This window comes from Gavialis gangeticus, unplaced genomic scaffold (genome assembly GCF_001723915.1).
Source record: "Gavialis gangeticus isolate Ggan-Ray unplaced genomic scaffold, GavGan_comp1, whole genome shotgun sequence".
Taxonomy (NCBI): Eukaryota; Metazoa; Chordata; order Crocodylia; family Gavialidae; genus Gavialis; species Gavialis gangeticus.
Genome location: NW_017729009.1, coordinates 9,881,397 through 9,899,807, shown reverse-complemented (window position 1 = coordinate 9,899,807; position 18,411 = coordinate 9,881,397). Strand labels below are relative to the sequence as shown.

At 53.6% G+C, this 18,411-nt stretch overlaps 1 protein-coding gene across 3 annotated transcripts in view; it reads left to right on the top strand.

Annotated features, from left to right (window-relative positions):
• Window positions 1-18,397, top strand: part of DNMT3B (DNA methyltransferase 3 beta) — a 31,259-nt gene extending 12,862 nt beyond the window's left edge. For 2 of the 3 annotated variants that reach the window (XM_019509963.1, XM_019509961.1), the window contains 17 exons: window positions 838-945; window positions 1,848-1,989; window positions 2,659-2,745; window positions 3,028-3,156; window positions 3,683-3,727; window positions 3,994-4,073; window positions 4,415-4,527; window positions 5,678-5,861; window positions 6,138-6,222; window positions 6,883-7,028; window positions 7,176-7,266; window positions 7,667-7,815; window positions 8,475-8,560; window positions 11,052-11,121; window positions 11,888-12,006; window positions 14,410-14,580; window positions 14,782-18,397. In XM_019509963.1, the coding sequence (XP_019365508.1) occupies window positions 838-945; window positions 1,848-1,989; window positions 2,659-2,745; window positions 3,028-3,156; window positions 3,683-3,727; window positions 3,994-4,073; window positions 4,415-4,527; window positions 5,678-5,861; window positions 6,138-6,222; window positions 6,883-7,028; window positions 7,176-7,266; window positions 7,667-7,815; window positions 8,475-8,560; window positions 11,052-11,121; window positions 11,888-12,006; window positions 14,410-14,551 (1,776 nt within the window). In that variant the 3' untranslated portion in view covers window positions 14,552-14,580; window positions 14,782-18,397. The remainder of the gene's footprint in view (window positions 1-837; window positions 946-1,847; window positions 1,990-2,658; window positions 2,746-3,027; window positions 3,157-3,682; window positions 3,728-3,993; window positions 4,074-4,414; window positions 4,528-5,677; window positions 5,862-6,137; window positions 6,223-6,882; window positions 7,029-7,175; window positions 7,267-7,666; window positions 7,816-8,474; window positions 8,561-11,051; window positions 11,122-11,887; window positions 12,007-14,409; window positions 14,581-14,781) is intronic. The other variant, XM_019509962.1, reaches the window with a different exon arrangement.
• The last annotated feature ends 14 nt before the right edge of the window (window positions 18,398-18,411 follow it).

Below are 18,411 nucleotides of genomic sequence, written 5' to 3'. Positions count from 1 at the left end.
GGGGGGTGGTGTCTGTCAGTGCAGCCCTGAAATGACTGTGGGAAAGGAAGAGCTGGATTTTGGGGCTCTGTGCCCACACCTGGGAAAGGCAGTGGTGCAGGCTTTGCCCAGGACCCCTGCAGAAGGAGCTGGGGGGTTGCACAGACTGTCACCCGCCTGGGAAATGGCTTTGCTGCAGGTGCACAGAGGATGCACCTGCGGAAGATGGGGAGACGCCTGTGCAGGCCGGTGGGTCCTCACATCCACCTTGGACTTGGCAGGAGCCCTTGTTTGTTCTTTGCCCTCTGCCCCTCCCAGGGACTCTCCCTCTCACAGCCCGCCATCAGCTCTGCTCCCATCTGCTGAAGGTGGGGGGGTCTCTGGAGAGCGGCCCAGGGTGCCACATCCCCAGCCCAGGGGCACAGTGTGATGGGCCAGGTCACAGAGACATAGAGGCTGTGTCTGAGAGGAGCTTTCCCCAGGGGGATGAGTGTGCTGAGTACCTGGATGCGCCCAGCACTCTGGATTTGGGTGTTAAAGCAGCCTCTGTGCATGCGGGTAACACCCCACGCACCGCACAGGCCTAGTGACCTCCGACACGAGAGGGGATTCGGAGCCAGGACACCTGGTTTTCTCCTTCACTCTTGCCCTCCGGTCACTGCGAAGCCTTGGGCGGGTGACTTGGGCTTTTCTTCCTTTTTAGGGGACACCGGGGCAGCTGGTGTTTGTGGGGGTGCTGCCGAACTTTGTGGGGTTTGTGACCTCCTGCAAGGTCCTGAGGGACGGAGTGAAGCATGGGCCTGAGGTCTCTGCTTCCTCTGGCTATCTGTTGCTGAGCATTTGTTGCCTTCTCTCCAGGTTTCGGCAGACAAGCTGGTGCGGCTGATAGCTTTCCGGCAGCATTTCAACTCCTCCACCTTCAATAAGCTGGTCTCTTATCGACGTGCCATATATCACGCTCTGGAGGTAATGGGGGCAGAGCCGCACTGGGTTGCAGAGTTGCTGGCTGGGTTTGAAGGGGAGGTGGGGGCAGACCTCACGTTTCCCAGGGCTCTGATCTGATCTGTCTCGCTGGAAATGGGGGCAGCAAGTGTTCCTTGCTTCACAGTCATGGTTTTTCACTCACGACCTGCAAAGTTCTTCAAGAGCCCTGGGGTGAAGCCTGCATCAGGGCAAAGTGCCAGCTGTTGTGGCTCATGGTTGTCCTTGTGGAAAGCCACTCCCCATCTTTTGGCACCGTTGCAAAGCACAGGCCATACCATGTTCTCCTTCGCCCAGTGGGGATGGAGAGATTGGCACCAAAATTGCTGGGGTTGAGATGTGGTTCTTGGTCAGGTGCCCTCTGCCTCCGCAGCCCCGGGGCAGTGTGGGACGTGCGCCGAAAGGACCAGTTGTTCCAGGCCGATGATTGATGGGCGGCAGGTTCTGTGCTGGGTCTTGTGAAGCAAGTACACACGCAGCAGACCCCCCTCTTCGGGGCTTTGCAGCCATAGGCCCACTAGAGCACCACTGCCTTCCATGCATGGCACAGGGCAGGATTAGGTCCATGAGCGGGGGCTGATTTGACCTGCTCTCGGCTGGTCTGGGGCTTGCAGGCGTGCGTGGGAGGGGGACGGTGCCATGGCTCCAGGGCTGGCATGCCCACTGCTGGAATTCGTGGCCGTGCCGCCTGGGGAGCGGAGCGGGGAGGCTGCAGGTCTCCTCTCCCCAGGCACAGCTGTTGCTGCAGGCACTGGTATGAATGAGCCCAGTGTGCACATGTCCAGGTGGTGCAGGCTGCATCCAGACAGGAATTGCAGGGTCCCCCTGCAGCGACGGCTTCCCGGGCGCTGTACCTAACGCAATAATATCTCCCCTCTCTCCGGCAGGTTGCCAAGGGCCGGGCGGGAAAGACCTTCCCTGGCACGGCTAGGGAATCCCTGGAGGAGAAGCTGAAGCCCATGATCGAGTGGGCGCTCAGTGGCTTCAAGCCCATGGGCTGGAAGGGACTGAAACCACCCAGCACTCCAGGTGTGATGCTTTTGGGATGCTGGCGCTGGCTGGGAGGGTTGCCTGCACTGGGGTATTTGCGCTGGCCAGTGCACAGTCCCCACCTCCTCAATAACCTCCTGCTCAGACTGGCTGTTATGCAGCAGGTCAGAGTCAGCCCTGGGGTGGTGGAGTTGCGCAAGAAGGGCCTGGCCTTGGCTGGAGATGAGCCGGAAGTGTAACCATCTAGCAGCAGCCAAGCAAGGAGGCAGAGCACCTGCTAGGGACCCTCCAAATCTTGCTCCAGGAAATCAGATATCACCTGCAGCCCCTAGGCCCGGGCTGTGTCCAAGTGCCATGGGGCAGGCAAGGACCTGGCCCTCTGTGGGCTTCCCTATAGGGAAAGATTTTGCTTGTGCTTTAGAGCAAAAAATAAAATGAGCCTGGCCCTTGAAATGTACCTCTCAGGGTCCTGGTTTCCGGGGGGCTTTGGTTCAGGAAGAGGGGAGCGAACTACCCAGATGCACAGAAATCGCCCACCCTCTCCTGCCCAGGCCTCCCCCAGGGCCAGCATTGCCCGTCTCAGCAGCCGAGCTGGATACATCTGTGCTGGGAGGACCAGGCCCGGGTGCCATGTTCGCGTGCATGTGAGCAGGAGGGATGTCCAGTGGGTCTGACTCCAGTGGTTTGGCCTTGGTCTGTCTATCACAGGACTGTTGCAGCTGGGGCTGCGAGCACACGTGTGCTTGGGAAGCAGAAGAGACCGAGCGATTCTACCCCCTTCTTCCTTTCAAAGTGGTAAAGAACTGCGGATGGCTGGACACTGGGGTGCATTTCTTCCCTGGGTACAGGCTAGCGTGAGGGATTGGCACATGCAAAAGCCTCCTGCCCTGGGCATGGAGTAGGGTGCAGATCAGCTCTAATTAAATGGTGCCCGCAGGGGCTGAGCTCCCATTCAGCTCGGGGGTGGGGGGCGAGGAGGGGGCTTGCCCCCCAGTTAGTTCCCTTTAGCTGTCATTGGGAGGTGGCCCCGAAAATGCCTGGCTTGACTGGGAAGACCTGCCTTACCTCCTTCTCCAGAGGGCGGCACCCGTCGCAGCAGCATGGAAGAGGTCTCCACCCCAGAGCACTGCCCCCCGGCCAAGCGCCTGAAAACCAACGTCTGTAGCAACGGCAAGGAGGCACACGCGGACAAGGACCAGACGCGAGGTGAGCAGGAGCGGGCAGCATGTCTCCCAAGGGGGAGACAGCTCATGTGCCCCTGGCCCTGGAGAGAAACCACTCAGGGAGGCTGGTACGAGCTCATTTTGACCCTGCTTGCGGCTGGAGGAAGAATGGTGTTTTCCATAAATGAGTGTGACGAGCCCTGGTAGCAATGCTAGGGCAGTTCCTGCTTTGTTCCTTCCTATACCTCTTGCATGTTTATTCATGACCTAGGCATGTAGACATGCACGCGCACCCCATCTCCTCCAAAACCTGCATGTATCCTAATCCTGCCTGGCAACACATACTCTTACCTGGAGGCAGCTTTAACCTCTTCCCACACTCATTCCCACTTGGGTCCATACGTACGTGTGCTTTCTGCCAGGAGTATATGTAATTGCACACGCAGTTTCCCTCCACCACATGACCGCTCAGCCCTGCTGCGGTGCCTCCACGTACAGTTTGCTGTGCAGAATCCTGGAAGGACTGAGTGTATTTTTCCCTTTATGTGTTTTTTCTTTTTCTTTTAAAGAGCAAATGGTTTCTAAAGTCACAAACAACAACTGGAGCCTCGAAGGTAATTAGTTCCTTTTTCCTTTGATTAAAAAGTCTGTGGCTAAGTTGGGTGCTTGGATACGGCACCAAGAGTGAGATAATTGGTGTCTCCTGCTTAATTGCACCGCGTGGGATTAGTGGAAGCTGCCCCTGGTGCTGTCTGGGGAGTGCTTGCTCAGGGTGAAATGCACCCCTGTGTTGCCCCCTAGACTAGTGTCAGGCCTTCAGGTGTTCCCGTGATAAAATCACCGATAACGCTTCAAGGTGGTGCATTGTATTCATTCACAGACAACTGCTTGTCATGTGGAAGGAAAAACCCGGTCACGTTCCACCCGCTGTTTGAGGGGGGCCTTTGCCAGACTTGCAGGGTAAGTTTCTTAGGGTGGTGACCTCTGCCCGGTGCGTGTGGGGGGATGCGCCCATGCTAGCCTAATGGTAAGCTGGCTGCTGCAGCTTGCTGGGTCTCAAAAGCAGCAGCTAATTGGGCTGGGATCAGAGAGGCTGCTGGCAGAGCATGTGAGAGCCCTGGGCCTGGGTGAGCATTGCTAGGCTTTTTCTGCAAGGAGTTCCTATGGAGGGGTTACCTGCTGCCTGCGAGAAGGGGCTGGGCAGGGGAAAGGAGGTGGGCTGGAGCTGGAGATGATTGGGGCATGGCAGCTGGCTCTGGGGGCCTGACTCGCTCTTGTTTTGGGGCATGTTTTGCTGCTAGGAAAGATTCCTGGAGCTCTTCTACATGTATGACGATGACGGCTACCAGTCCTACTGCACTGTCTGCTGCAAGGGCAAGGAGCTGCTGCTGTGCAGTAACACCAGCTGCTACAGGTGGGCAGCCCTGCTCCTGCCTGCTCCCCTTCTCCCTCTCCCTCACCATCCCTCCCCCTGCAGGCGACCCTGGGTGCAGGGGCCTGGGAGATGGGGTGAGCTGTGGAGGCTCCATGCTGCTGTAGGACCTGGGGCCTTGCACCCTGGGGCCTCAAGGCAGCTTTGGGAGCTGAGGGATAAGCACCCGGATGAGAGAGCTCTGGCCTCCGGCCATAATGCATCCTGTAGGACCATGCAAGGACAGGCTGCTGAGTGCAGATGAGAACTTGGAGCACTAGTGGGGTTGAGATTTTGGAAGGAGACTGAAAGACTGGACCGACTACTGGGTGCCCGGCTTCTTTGAGCTCCTTCGAACACCCCAGCCTGAGAAGGGAAGTTACTACTTCATCCTCATTCAGAGGGATCTGCTTTAAGGCTATGGCTTCCCTGGCTGCTCCTGTTTCCCCTTGCCTGGATTGTGTCTGTGCCTCTCTCTGCAGAGAAGGCATCTCCAGTCCTGGGATTAGGTGGAGCTTGGGGACAGGGTTTCCCAGTGGGATACCCCATTCTCTGCTTGAAGTGCATGTCTGCAGTGCGCTGTGATCCACCAGCCCCAGGCCTGGGTAGATCCCTGCCTCTAGCCCTGTGTGACAATAGCTCTCACCTGGGATATCGGCAAGAGTCCCTTGCAGATACGCAGCTAGCGCTCATCATTCTCGCTCCCTGGATTCCCGGGGTCCCAGAGGAGACACAGAAACCTGCTCTCCTCTTGCAAGATGGGAAAGGCCTGGGAGCTGGACCCCGAGGCAGTGTGTACTGTCCATGGGGGATTTGCATGGAAGGTGACTGAGGCTGTCTACAGGGTCAACTTGCTGGGCTTGGAAGCACTGCCCTCAGATATGGGACATATATGGGCCACTTCTTAAATAGGAAGCATTTGATGCTTGTTTGATGCTATGGGCAGGCTAATTACCACTGCTGGGTGACTGCGCTAATTAGCCTCCCAGCACCACCACAGGACTGGCAAAGCTGTGTTTGGATTTGCTCATGCAGAGCTGAGCCCTGTGCTTGGGGGCACGGCTGCCTGACCCGGGAAGCTTGTCATGTAGTGTGGGGGCAGGCAATGGGGTGCCCCAGCAGTGAGAATTACCATGTCCCCCGGCTTCCCCAGGTGCTTCTGCGTGGAGTGCTTGGAGGTCCTGGTAGGGCGAGGGAGCTCGGAGAAGGCCAAGGAGCAAGAGCCGTGGAGCTGCTACATGTGCCAGCCTCAGAAGTGCTATGGGGTCCTGCAGCGCCGCCAGGACTGGAACGTCCGGCTGCAGGACTTCTTCACCAGTGACAAGGGGCAGGAATACGTAAGGCAATGGGCGCGAGGGTCTGGCGTGCCGGTGAGCTCAGGAGGGTTGAGGGACGGGGAAGGATGCAGTGCTGCACATGACGCTGGGAATGGGGAAACCTGGGGTTGTGGAGTGGGAAGGCATCCAGCACTTCCTCTGTGCTGCTGACACGTGGCCACGTGGGGCATGGGGCTGATTCTCAGCTGGCAGCGATAGGGCCTGGGCATTTCCAGCAGCCTCGTGGAGCACCAAGACCACGAGCTAAGCTTTCATCTTCCCTCTCTTTCATCGCAGGAGGCCCCTAAAATCTACCCAGCCATCCCCGCAGCAAAGCGGAAGCCCATCCGAGTGCTGTCCTTATTCGATGGCATAGCGACAGGTGAGGAGCCAGGAGGGGGTGAGTAGGAAAGAGTTGCAGGATTAAATAGCTGTGATCACTCTCCTAGGAGCTGCTAAATCCTTAGCAAAGCCTTGAACAAATGTGATGTGTGCTGGTGCAGCCAGTCAGTGCTGGCAGACCCATGTCACAGATGAGAAAACCAAGGCAGGGAGGGATGAAGTGACTCGGCCAAGGTCATGCAGTTAGTCCATGGCACAGCCAGCATTTCTGGTGGTGTGCTGCAGCTGTACCACTGGCCCTTTATTATTAAGTATGGAGGATGAGATGAAGGAAGAGTCCCAGCCTGTCAAGGCCCCATTCTCAGCGTCCCTCTGCACGCAGGTCCCTGCTGGCGGCACGGGGTGGGGGCACGTTTGCAGAACCATGTGCAGGCCCCTGCTGCTTCCTCAGCAAAGCACTTCCCCGTCTGCTGACCTTGGGGAGAGGCAACAGCTTTGTGGAGCCCCCTTGTAGGAATGAGCTTCAGTCAAGCAGATATGCCTGTATGGGTGGGGTGGGCTCTTGAAGGCCCAGAGCTGCACAAATGTCCCCCCTCTGCATCGCGCCCAGACCAGGTGTGTTGCGGGCTGGTGGAGGAAGCTAAGAGCCTGAAAAGATCCCTGCAGCCAGCACTCACCCTGGCTTTCCTTCCCCGGGCAGGTTACCTGGTTCTGAAGGACCTGGGCATTAAAGTGGAGAAATACATCGCTTCGGAGATATGCGAGGAGTCCATTGCCGTGGGCACCGTCCGGCACGAAGGGAACATCACCTATGTGCACGATGTCCGGAACATAACCAAGAGAAACGTGAGCATGCGACTTCCTGCGCCCCAGCCTGTCCTGCTTGGCTCCTGACAAGGAACAGCATGCCAGCTGCCTGCCGTCCTGCCCCTTTTCACCACGTGCCATTTTGGGACTTCGTTTGGGCTGAGTCCCTCTCTCCGTCTTTTCCAGATTGACGAGTGGGGGCCTTTCGACTTGGTGATCGGTGGCAGCCCCTGCAACGACCTCTCTATTGTGAACCCTGCCAGGAAGGGGCTGTATGGTAAGGTGGCTTGGTTTCTGGAGGGGCTTGTGGCTTTCGGATGTGGAGCCCTTCAGCTCCTGGTTCTCCAGTTGTGAGTCCCCCCCTTGGGAGGAGGTGCAGGGGCCAAAAAGGAGCCTGCTGTCTCACCTTGGGCTGTTTGGCCACTGGAAACTGAGTCGGTGTTTTGCAAGTCCCAAGCTCCTGCCACATGGGGTTAGTGGGTTCCCGTGATGGGATGGGCCTCGGAGACCGAATTCTTCCCCTCTGCTCTTCCTTGATGTGGTCCCACTAGCGCCTTATATCTGGTGGGACACAGGATGGTTAAGCCCGGCCACCTCCATGAGCACCAGGTGTTGTTGGTGCTGTCTTCTCATGCGGGTGCAGACCTCCCTGACCGTCTCGGCTTGCCCCGTTGCAGAAGGAACCGGGCGGCTGTTCTTCGAGTTTTACCACCTCCTCAATTACGCGCGCCCAAAGATGGGCGAGGAACGCCCCTTCTTCTGGATGTTCGAGAACGTCGTTGCCATGAGGGTCAATGACAAGAGGGACATCTCCCGGTTTCTGGAGGTAAGGCTTGCCGTGGGTTACTTGCCTCCGTGCGGCAGCCTAGAAGTGGGTGTCATCCCAATGTGGCTTCTCATGGAAAGCCAAGACAAAGCTGGGCTGTGATCTGTGGCTGTGAAAACCCCAAGCAGGACTAGTGTGCATGGTGGGGTGGGAGGAGGAGGGATGCTTTCGAGGCCGGATGTCTTGCACTGGCTGCGCTGCAGCCTTCCCCATCAACCTTGGCCAGCACCCTCTGTGCCTCAGCTTCCCCATCATAAAATGGGTTTAATGATTCTCAGCTTTGCTGTGGGGACTCTGTTCATCAGCTTTGGGGGGTTAGTCTGTGATACTATTTGCTGCCTGCCTGTTGCCTATTGCTAGTCATCACCTAAGTGGCACTTCTGTCCTTGAGCCTGCAGGAGTGACAAGAAGACACTACCAAGATGGGTTGGGGCGTGTGGTGGGAGGGTCCAGGCTCATACCTGTGTTTCTAGAGCTCCCCGGTGCACCCGAATGCAGCAGTAGTACTGGCAACTGTGGGCTCTTAGAGAAAAGGCCTTTCTGTCTTAATGCCACATCCACTGGTTACCCCAGAAGCAGGGCCCTACCTGGCGTGGCCACAGGTGCTTTGCCCTGGTCCCTCTTTCTGACGTTTCCCTCTTCTCTCTGTTGGCCTGCAGTGTAACCCGGTGATGATCGATGCTGTCAAGGTGTCGGCGGCACACCGAGCGCGCTATTTTTGGGGCAATCTGCCAGGGATGAACAGGTAACTTTTTCACTTGCAAGCCTCTCCCATTTCATCCTTCCTGGCCCCAGGTGCAGCTCCGGAGAGCCAGGGAGACTTATTAGCCTGCAGTGCTCCAGCCCGTTGGGCTCAAGTCTCCAAGGAGTGGTGCGCTCGCTGCTCGCAGTTACAGGCATCTACAAGTGTTTTAGAATGAGGGACGGAATCAGTGGGGACCTTTCCCTTGACTTCAGCGTGGGCGCTGCATCAAGTTGTCTTTAGGGTGTGTGCATCTTTTGAGGATGAGTAACTGTGGCTTGCTTATAGCATGGGATTGTCTCTTGCACCGAGTGCTGTGGGACTGGAGGTGTGGATCTGAGCGGTGCAGAGCAAGCCGCAGTTCCCATTAGTCGTTGTCCCATCAGCTTGGTGCTGCGCGGACCCCACCACACACACTTGGCTTTCTAAAAAGGCTGCGGGTATCGTGCATAAGCAGAAGTGTCCAGAGATTTCTGTGCAGCACACTTTGCTTCGTCAAAATTCACAGGAAAACATAGATTAAAGGGATGCTTTAAAATCAGGCCGATAGTGACCTTATTAACCTAACCTTTCGAGCTGCAGAAGATGGAATTTTCCATCTCCCAAAGCCCCAGGTAGGTCAATGCAGATGGAAAGAAATCAATGGGATCGCATGCTGATTTCTAGAGCTTTGCTGTCTACACTTTAGGTGCAGGCATTTGTGGGAGTTAAAGCAATTAGCGCTGACCCTGATGGGTGTAGGTCCCTGGGGGACAGGCGTCCAGGACCAGCAGTGTAGCCTCGATCACCTTTTGCATTTTGAAGCTTGTGGTTGCATTTTTGTTGGTACCTATGTGCAGACTCCAAAGTGGAGGTCCCTGGGGATGCCCCTGGAGGGTGGACTCAGGGTGACATTTTCAGAAGTAAAAGGAAGTAAAAGCATTTGACAATGAACTTGGGTGCTTTTGACAATGTTACCTGCCGAAGTCTTTATCCAGGGCACCACAGACAGTGGGTTGTCGACCTCGCATCCTGATTTAGAACAAGTTCTGTTGAGCAAGCGACAAGTCAAATGAGGTTAAACCGTACTAGCTCTTCCTGCACTTCACATGCTGCTATTAATACAAAGTTGTTGGGGATCTAGGACAGCTGTGAAGAAGGACAGAGCTCTCAGAGCGGCAGCGAATGACTTTCCTGTAAATGATTCATACTGTTACTGTAGTGGAGCATGCTCTAAGCCGTTTCATGGTCTAATTGCATCCTGATGATGGTGAGGGATGATGGCACCTACTGTAAACTGTATAACCACCATGTGCTGGTGAAACAGGTGGAGTCGAAGCCACATGTGAAGGGGTTGTGGGTCGGTTCTGTAAAAGGGCTAACCCTACCCAGTGAGACTGAACAAGGGCAGTCAGTGTCACGACCATGTGTTTGCAGCAGGAGCTGGGAGCTGGAACTGGCTGGTGGCAGACAGAGATCGGACCTTGTTGTCTTTGGAGAGCTGGGTGTGAGATTGCCCAGTGGCCTCAGCGCTGCTGGGTAGTCGGACACAGGACACAGCCTTGCAGGAAGGGAGGAGGGAGCAGATCAGTGCTGCAGGCCGAGGTTGCAGTCTGCTTTCTGGAGCAGACGTTTGCACCTGGGAAAAGGGTTGCACAGGGCAGTGTCGAGGAAGGATGGAAAATGCAAAGGGGTGCATGGTGTACAGAGCAGCGTTGGTGGCGGCAGTGGAAGCAGCCCTTGGGCTGGGATTCCCAGCTGGCTGAAGGCAGCAGCCTCACTGTCCTTTCAGAAGAAGCTGGGATTTTGATGCTTCAGCCAGATCTGGGGTCGTTGCTCACTGATGCTTGTTGCTTCCAGGGTGCTCTTGCATCACCTGGAGGGGTCCTGGTGAAAGAGCTCGTTCACTAAAACAATGTCATTGAGAAGAAATCTGCGCTTCCCCATCATCCAGCCTCCGTGCTGACCGCTCTTCCTCATGGGCAGTGTTCAGTCTGTTTGCATTGTCGAGAAGAGCCCTGTTGCCAGATTTGGTTGCTGCTGGTGTTGTGCAGGCTGTTTGCATTCACCGCTACGTCTTGCGGTCGCGCTGTCAGATTTAAGAGAATCTGCTCAGGAGCGTCTCTCTGGTCCCCCCCCTCTCCTTGTCCTTTTCCTTGTGAATTAGAAGAAAGAGGGAGGGGGGAAAGGGCCAGAAGTCACATCACCTACAAGTTTCTTTCCCTGATCAGAAAGCTCTCAAGGGAGAGGACCAGATTTTGATGCTTTTCTGTTTTCTGCTGGGCAAACCCTGTGGATCTCATGAAAGGCTGTTTACCTGTGTATGAGATTAACTGTGAGGCCTTATTTTCCCACACCTGACCTTCAGGCTGGGGTTACGTTTGCTCACTTGTTCTTGCAAATGATGCCATGTTCTCTGCTGCTGCAGAGGATGTGAGCGTGCCCCAGTGCCGGAGCGCTGGAGAGCGCAGGTCTCTGTGGATTTTAGACTGTAACGAGCTTTGCCTGTTCTCAGGCCTGTGGTAGCTTCAAGGACTGATAAAGTTGAGCTTCAGGACTGCCTGGAATACAGTAGGATAGCGACGGTAAGAGTCACTGTTCAACCTTTTTCCCTTTCCCCTTTCCCCCCCTCTGGGGTGTTTCTCACCTTCCTGTGATGTGAGGTCTTTGGGCTTCACGAGGCTGCACCCATCGCAGGGGATGTCCTCGGAGCTGGGCACTCTCTGGGGACCCCCTCTCTGACTCTTTGCCTTCTCTGGGCCCGAGAGTGTTTGCATCTCTCTCTCTTTCTGTCTCCCTTAAGACCCGTCTTTCTGGATCCAAGCTCTCTCTTCCCCTTCTGCTCTTGGTGGGTCTGGTGAGGTGGTGGATTTGCTTCTGTCTCTGGATTGCGGTGCCCGTCTGAGAAATCCTCCACGTTGGGGCCCCAAGCCCAGCATCTGCCAGTCGTTTGGGGGGCTTGTGAGCCTGTGGTGCAGCCCTTGCTAAGGTGGGCAAACCACAGCCTGGCTGGCACTCTCGTCGGGAGCCCCAAGCTGCTCGTCTGCCTTGATATCCATGAATCGGGATCTTTCTTCCTTGGCAGCAGATGCCAAAGTGGCCAGAGGATGTGGCTGTGCCCCCAGCCATTGCTGTAAGAAAATGCCCTCTCATGCAAGTGCTTTGAAGAGCTGCCTGGCTCGTAGGGGCAGACGCTGTGCTAATGGAAATGCTGGAAGCACCGGCATGCCCTTCCTCTGCCCAGCCTCATCCCCGCGGCTGGATCAGCCCCGGCCTCGGAAGAGCCTGAAAGGCATATGCTTGATGCGCGGGCTTGGAGGTTCACGTCACGCTTGTTGTTTTGTTCTTCAGTTGAAGAAGGTGCAAACCATAACGACTAAAACCAACTCGCTCAAGCAGGGGAAAGGCATGAAGCTCCCTGTTCTCATGAACGGGAAGGAAGACATGTTGTGGTGCTCTGAGTTAGAAAGGTGAGCCCTGCTAGGGAGGGGTGGGCGCTGCAGCCGGGGAGCTTGGGCCAGGGCCTCCAAAGGCGGTGCGAGGAGCAGCGCGGACCTGCAGGCTTGTTCCTTGGGGGTCTGTGATCACATCTGCTGTCCGTTGTGGCGGGGCCCCCGAAAAGCCAAGGGTCTGGGACAAAAGCCTTCCGTTTTCAACTGGTCCGTGGAATGGAGTTGTGCCGCTCTAGCATACGCCGTATGTCGCGGGAAAGGGACTGCAAGGTGTGCTTGGTAACCTGGTCTTAGCCAGAATAACCCGATGACCCTGCTTGGGTGTCTAGGAGGTCACATGGACGAGCCGGCGTGCCAGGAAGGGGGTTTCTCCGGGGTTTGGAGGCTTCTTGTTCCCTCCTTGGTTTCTATTTGCTGCAGTTTGATGATTTGGACAGTTGCTGGTGCTGACCTGGGCAAAGAGCAGTGCTTTTGGGGCTGATTTTTATTTAATTTACTGGATTTAAAGAGAAGGCTGAGGGGGGACCTGGTGACCATCTATAGACTCACTTGGGGGGACCAGAAGGGTTTGGGGGAGACGCTGTTTCCCCTAGCGCCCGCTGGCATAACAAGGAGTAATGGGCACAAGTTGATGGAGAGGAGGTATAGATTGGACATCCGCAAAAACTACTTCACAGTTAGGGCGGCTAGGAGCTGGAACCAACTTCCAGGGGAAGTGGTGCTGGCCCCTACCCTGGGGGTCTTTAAGAAGAGGCTGGATGCCTACCTGGCTGGACTCATTTGAGTCCCGTTTCTCTTTTGGGGTTTTTTGTTGTTCTCCCGCCCTGGCGGGGGGGCGGGGCTAGTAGATCTACTAGGTCCCTTCCGACCCTTAATCTATGAATCTATGAATCTATGATTTTTTGTTAGCTTTTTATTTTCTTTTATTAAACGCCGCACCCAGGCGATGGCTCAGGTTGTTAATTAGAGTTCCCAGGAAAGCTGGGCTGTGTTTTGGGGTTGCTGGTGGCAGGACTAAGCCATGCACATGGTAGAATGGGGTCATTCTCCAGTTTTCAGGGGAGTTAAAAGCGTTATTTTCCTGCAGAAGCTGAGCTGTGCTCACCTTTGGGCCCTGCATTGCTGCTGACATGTAGAAAATAACCGTAGGCAAAGTTCTTTGGGTAGATGTGATCTCTTTTATTACACTAACTAAATAGTTGGAAAAATTGTTTTTTGCAAGTTTTCAGGCACTATTTAGTTGCTCTAATTAAAGATATCCTGTCTACCCAAAGAATCTTGTCTGCGTATGTCCGTAGACCGACACGGGTACAACCAACAACCTGAAAACGCCTGTGGAGTTTGGTCGCAGTGGACCACGGCCGTTTCAAACCAATGATCATCACTGCCTTTTAACTGGAGATGCCAGCAGCATTTGTAGATGGCTTTGCTGCTGATACGTTACCAAGAACTAGTCACCCTGGGTTCTGTGTGCTCCTGTCTGCATGCACGTAGGACTGCTGCGGCCTGCATCTGTCCCTCCCTGTGAGACAGACGGCAGGGAACAGACTCCTCTTTGCATGCAGGGCAGTGGTGTGACTTTGGGAGCGACCAAGACAGTAGCCTTGGGGAGTGCAAAAATACCCGTGGCAGCAACGGTGGCTGATCGTGCTGCTGCATGGAGCTGCCTGGGGTCACTTCTCCTAGTGCAGATCCCGCCTTGAGCCGCACGTCTCCTGCTTGTCCAGCCTGTGGCCCCTATCTGTCATATTTGCCATAGCATGACCATGATATTCGACTGGCTAAGGTTTTGTAGGCATGATATTTTTTCAGGAGGTTCATCCTTGTAAAGACCGAATTGTATTCCTGGCTCTTCTGCTGGCCAGCTGGGTGATCTTGGGCATGTTGTGTCCTTCTCGGTGCCTCAGTTTCCCTAGCTGCTGAAATGCTTGTAGATCTGCAGTCGAAAAGTCCTGTTTGTGACTATGGGAAGCAGGGAGGGGTCTTGGTGTTAATGTGGAGTGCTGGCTCTTGGAGACATGACAGAAATACCCAGACTGTCCTACTGACTTCATAGGGATCAGGGTTGTGGCTTGGGGGCAGGTTTTTAAAGGGTGGGGGTTTCTTTGAATGAGAGTGGCTTGCACCCACAAAGGAAGTGTGCAGAGATGCTTGCTTGCATGCCTACAGCAGAGGTGCAGATAAGGGAGCAAGAAATATGCTCACACGCTGGGAAGCTGGGCCTCGGTGTGTGGATGAGGTGCCCCTTGTGAGACAAAACAAAGACATCCCCAAGAAGCATCAGCAGCGATTCCAGCAATGCATGGGGCCAGGGTGTCGGCCCGTGGGAAATAACCCGGTGATTGTAGGGTAGACTTATAAATGCACCGACGTGCGGGTTCCCTCCTGAATGAAGATTCTGCTTTTCTCCCACCCCTGCAGGATTTTTGGCTTCCCCCTCCACTACACGGACGTGTCCAACATGGGGCGCGGAGCTCGCCAGAAGCTGCTTGGCAGGTCATGGAGCGTCCCGGTCATTCGGCACCTGTTCGCCCCGCTCAAGGATTATTTTGCCTGTGAATAGCAACCAGGGATCTTCTCGTCTCTCTTCTGGTAAGGGTGCACTAGCTCCACTGCCTCTGTGGGAGAGGGAAGGACAAGACCAGGCAGCATTTCCCATCAGCTCCATGACCTCCTAGAAAATGACCCCCCAGGCTATGCTGGGAAGGAAGCAGGGCTGTTGGGAGAGCTCGGGGAAACTTTCCTTAACCAATGAACCTGGTAGGGTAACTTTTTTTTTTTTTTAATTTTAAGGGACAGAAGAAAGTGGTATTTAGAGCATAGAGAAAGCAGAGCTCAAAGGACCCCGTGCAGGAGACTGTACATACAACTGAGCCTGAGACATCTCATCCAAGAGCATTAAACATACCAATGTCACGTCCGGCTGGAAAGCAGCGACTCAGGTGCTGAGTGTGAAAGCAGCTGTCTGAGGTGCTGCAGGAAAACTTGAAATAGGTAGAAGCACAATGCTTTTTTTTTTTTTTTAAACTCAACCTCTCCTAAAACGATGGCTAAGAAACCAAAACCGTAGCATCTGATGTAAAGAACCCTGCCCGGTTATATACACTGAACAAACAAGCAGGATACAAGGACCAAATCCTTTTATATTTTTTACAGGTTTTTTTTTTTGGTTAAATGTTAATGGTTTTTATACTTTTGTTGCTGCTTTAAGGCGTTACATGAGAATGTGGAGACTCCTAGACCTGAATGTAGCTAAAACTGAACTGTGAGGTGGTAGAATTACTTTTCTAGCTAGAGCTAAAGAAATGCTGTTTTTGTGCGTCCGGCAGTAGTTTACCAGGACTCACTACTTCCTTTTTAAAACCAGCTTTTAACTTTCCAATTCAGAATCCAGCAGAGAGGCTCAAGAGGTCAAACATCACATTTGAGGATTTGGGCTCTGGTGTTCTCTTAACACACGTTTCCCAAAGGGACGTGCCGACACTAGGGAGGGCAGTGCTGATATTCAGTGATGTATGTATGTATGTGTCTTGCAAACAGCCCCACCTTCTCTTTCCCCACAACTTTCTGTATGGTTTCATAAATGGGACCCGTGTTGCTAATGCGAACAGCAATGGGCAGCCCATTTGCAGAGAAACCATTGCAGCATCCAGAAAGGTGCAGCGAGCCTTTGTTCCATCAGAAATACGAGGAGCAAAAATCGCACTGACTTCACCCAACACTGAAATCCCTAGGGTGAAACCGTGGCCCTGCTGAAATCCATGATACAGCTCCTCTTGCCTTCACCTGGGCTAAGATTTCACTCTTCGAATACAGCCTGTTCTTCTGCAACTGTCATCAGTGGGGTCTTTGCTGTATGGTAGGAGTTAGACCTATGTAAATGGGAAATCCTCCTCTTCCTCACCTTCCCATGTGCCAGAGAGTAAATGCTCAGGCTCCCTGGGTGAGTCTGTTGTACTGTGTTCAGACATGGTTCTTGACTGGTTTGCTGGCCATCTCTGTGCACGTGTGAAGCAGCAAAAAGGCACCTTTTAGCACAGTCTTTGCCAGCCCCCACAAGCCTGGGACTGGACAAAAAGGGAACGCTTGCCTGCTGTGTGCACAGAGATGGGATGGCACCTCCAGACTATATGTGCAGCACTGCAGTCAGCCCCACATTCAAAAGGGACAGCCTCTTTCTAGGTCTGACTTGACACAGGTTGAAAATTTTGCGGTCAGAAAAACCACGTGTGGCTTTAGTGTGCAGTAAGCTGGAAGAAAGAGCTCCCAATCTGGTGTGGCCAAAGCCAGCATGGCTATAGCTGACCCCTTCTGTGACTCCTGCCTCAATGAAACTCCTTTGGAGAAGTTTGTCTCTAAATGCTGAATGACTGAGCAGCCTTCTCTGGGAACGATCCAGATAAAGCCTGGGACCCAAGATGTCAGCGATCAAGTTGTGGACCAGGCATGCCAGCGCTGCACAGAGCTCTCACTGCCACGCTATGCATCTGCACAATCAGCAGGGTCCCTGGGAAGCATGCTAATCCAACAGACCCCCTTCTAGCAAGGCCAGGTTTCCTCTGCAGGCTGGCACGGCTGATGGTTCCCGAGACCTGGGACTCCGGCGTGTTGCTGCACCACTTCCCATTGCCTTGAATTGAGTCATAAAAAACAAACAAACCAATGACCTCAGTTGAGCAAAGTACCTCGACTCATGCTTAATGTGAAGCATGTGCTTGTAAATGTCCAGTTGGATTGGCTCTAGTGTTACTAGTGTCAGAGCAGACCTAGCAAAGCCCTCTGCATGAAAGAAAAGCTTTGAGCAGACAGACGTGGGATTGGAGACCTAGCGGTGCTTCTATTTCTCCCCCAGACTCTTGCTTTCCGAATTAAGCATCAGTTTCTTGTGCAAAGTCAGGTGACTACCAGGCCTCCAAAATCAATCTTGCAGGGCGTGTTAGGGCAAATGGGCGGCCTTTTGCATTGCTCTCAGCACCATCAAGTGCAACCTCCACAACGAGTTGGACCCACTGGAAATGACAGCTTCTCTCCTTGCTCCTTCTACCTCTCCCTGACAACTGGAGACCTCTGTGCATCTCCTTCTCAGGTGCTGGAAGAGGGCGTCCTCCCCAGCAAATGGAAAACCTCATGTTTCCCTGCATAGAGCTGTTCTTGGTCTGTGTGCTGGTTATTTTCTATTTCCAGCCTCAGCTGCCGATACAGCCGTCCTGCCTGCTTTGAAAGGCAGCGGGAAGTGGCTGCATGAGAAAGCATGTCAGAATTGGGACTTTCTGGCAGTGGAGCTCATTTCTGTATTGACACTTCCTCTCCTGTTGCTCCTGGAAGCTCCTTCTGTTAGCATATCCCCAAGTGAGATGCACCAATTGCCAAAATGCTGAAGAAAAGCCAAGTAGAGCTCCTATGTGCCATCTCCCCCATCTGTGCAATCCTTTCTACACCACTCAGGGATAAGAAATAATCTAGCTCCTGCAATTGATACACAGTTATCTCCGAAGATGTACGGGGGCTGGATTTTCAGGTGGTTTCGGCATGCAGAATGTGGTACTCGAGTAACCGCGTGGCTGGTTACCTGGGTGCCTGTGTGTGCAAACCCACAGCAACTCCATGTGCAGCTTTTCGACGAGAAGCCGAAATGCATTCTGGATCTGGATCAAAACACTAAGTTCTCAGCCCGTCCCTTGTGTACTGTCGCATGAAATCAGTCCTTAGTTTCTGCACCTGTGGTGAGCTTCAGGTGGGGAGGACCTTGGTGCCCGTGCAGACCCACAGGGAAGCCTGGTGCGTTTTGCAAGGATGGAGGGCTCTGCCCATGTGAAGCTCGTGGCAGTCCTGGGGCATTGGTTGAAATGAGTCAAGGAAGTCGCACAATCAGCAGGTGCACCCCCCACTGATTTTAGCCTTTGCCCCTTGTTTTCAGGCTGGATTAATGCACGACTTCAAATTGGTTTCAGCTTTTCATTCCATAACCCACTCTTCCTGGGAGAAAAGATTTGGAAAGCAAGCAAAGATGAAAAAAGAATCAAGATTATGTGGCATTAAACTTGCAGGAAAACAATTGTCATAGAAATGTTCCTCCAACTGTTTTTTTCCCTGTAAAAGCTGCCTTTTTACTACATGTTTATAAAAACATTTTTAAGGAGAGATATTTTTCAGAAAAGCCTTTTAAAAATTTTAAAGGTCTTTTATACTCTCCCTGGTGCTATTCTTGTTTGTGTGTTTTTTGGTTTTTTTAGACTAAGGACTTTTAATGTCCACATTTCTGCAGGTTTTTATACAATCCTAAATAATGATGAGTTTGTATTTTTGTTGTTGACTGTTTCACATGTTTTCTGTAGCAGGAGCCCAGTACCAAAGTATGAACCATCAAAACGGTGCCTTTTCTAAACAGTTTACTGATTTTTTTTTTTTTTTTTTTTTTTTTGG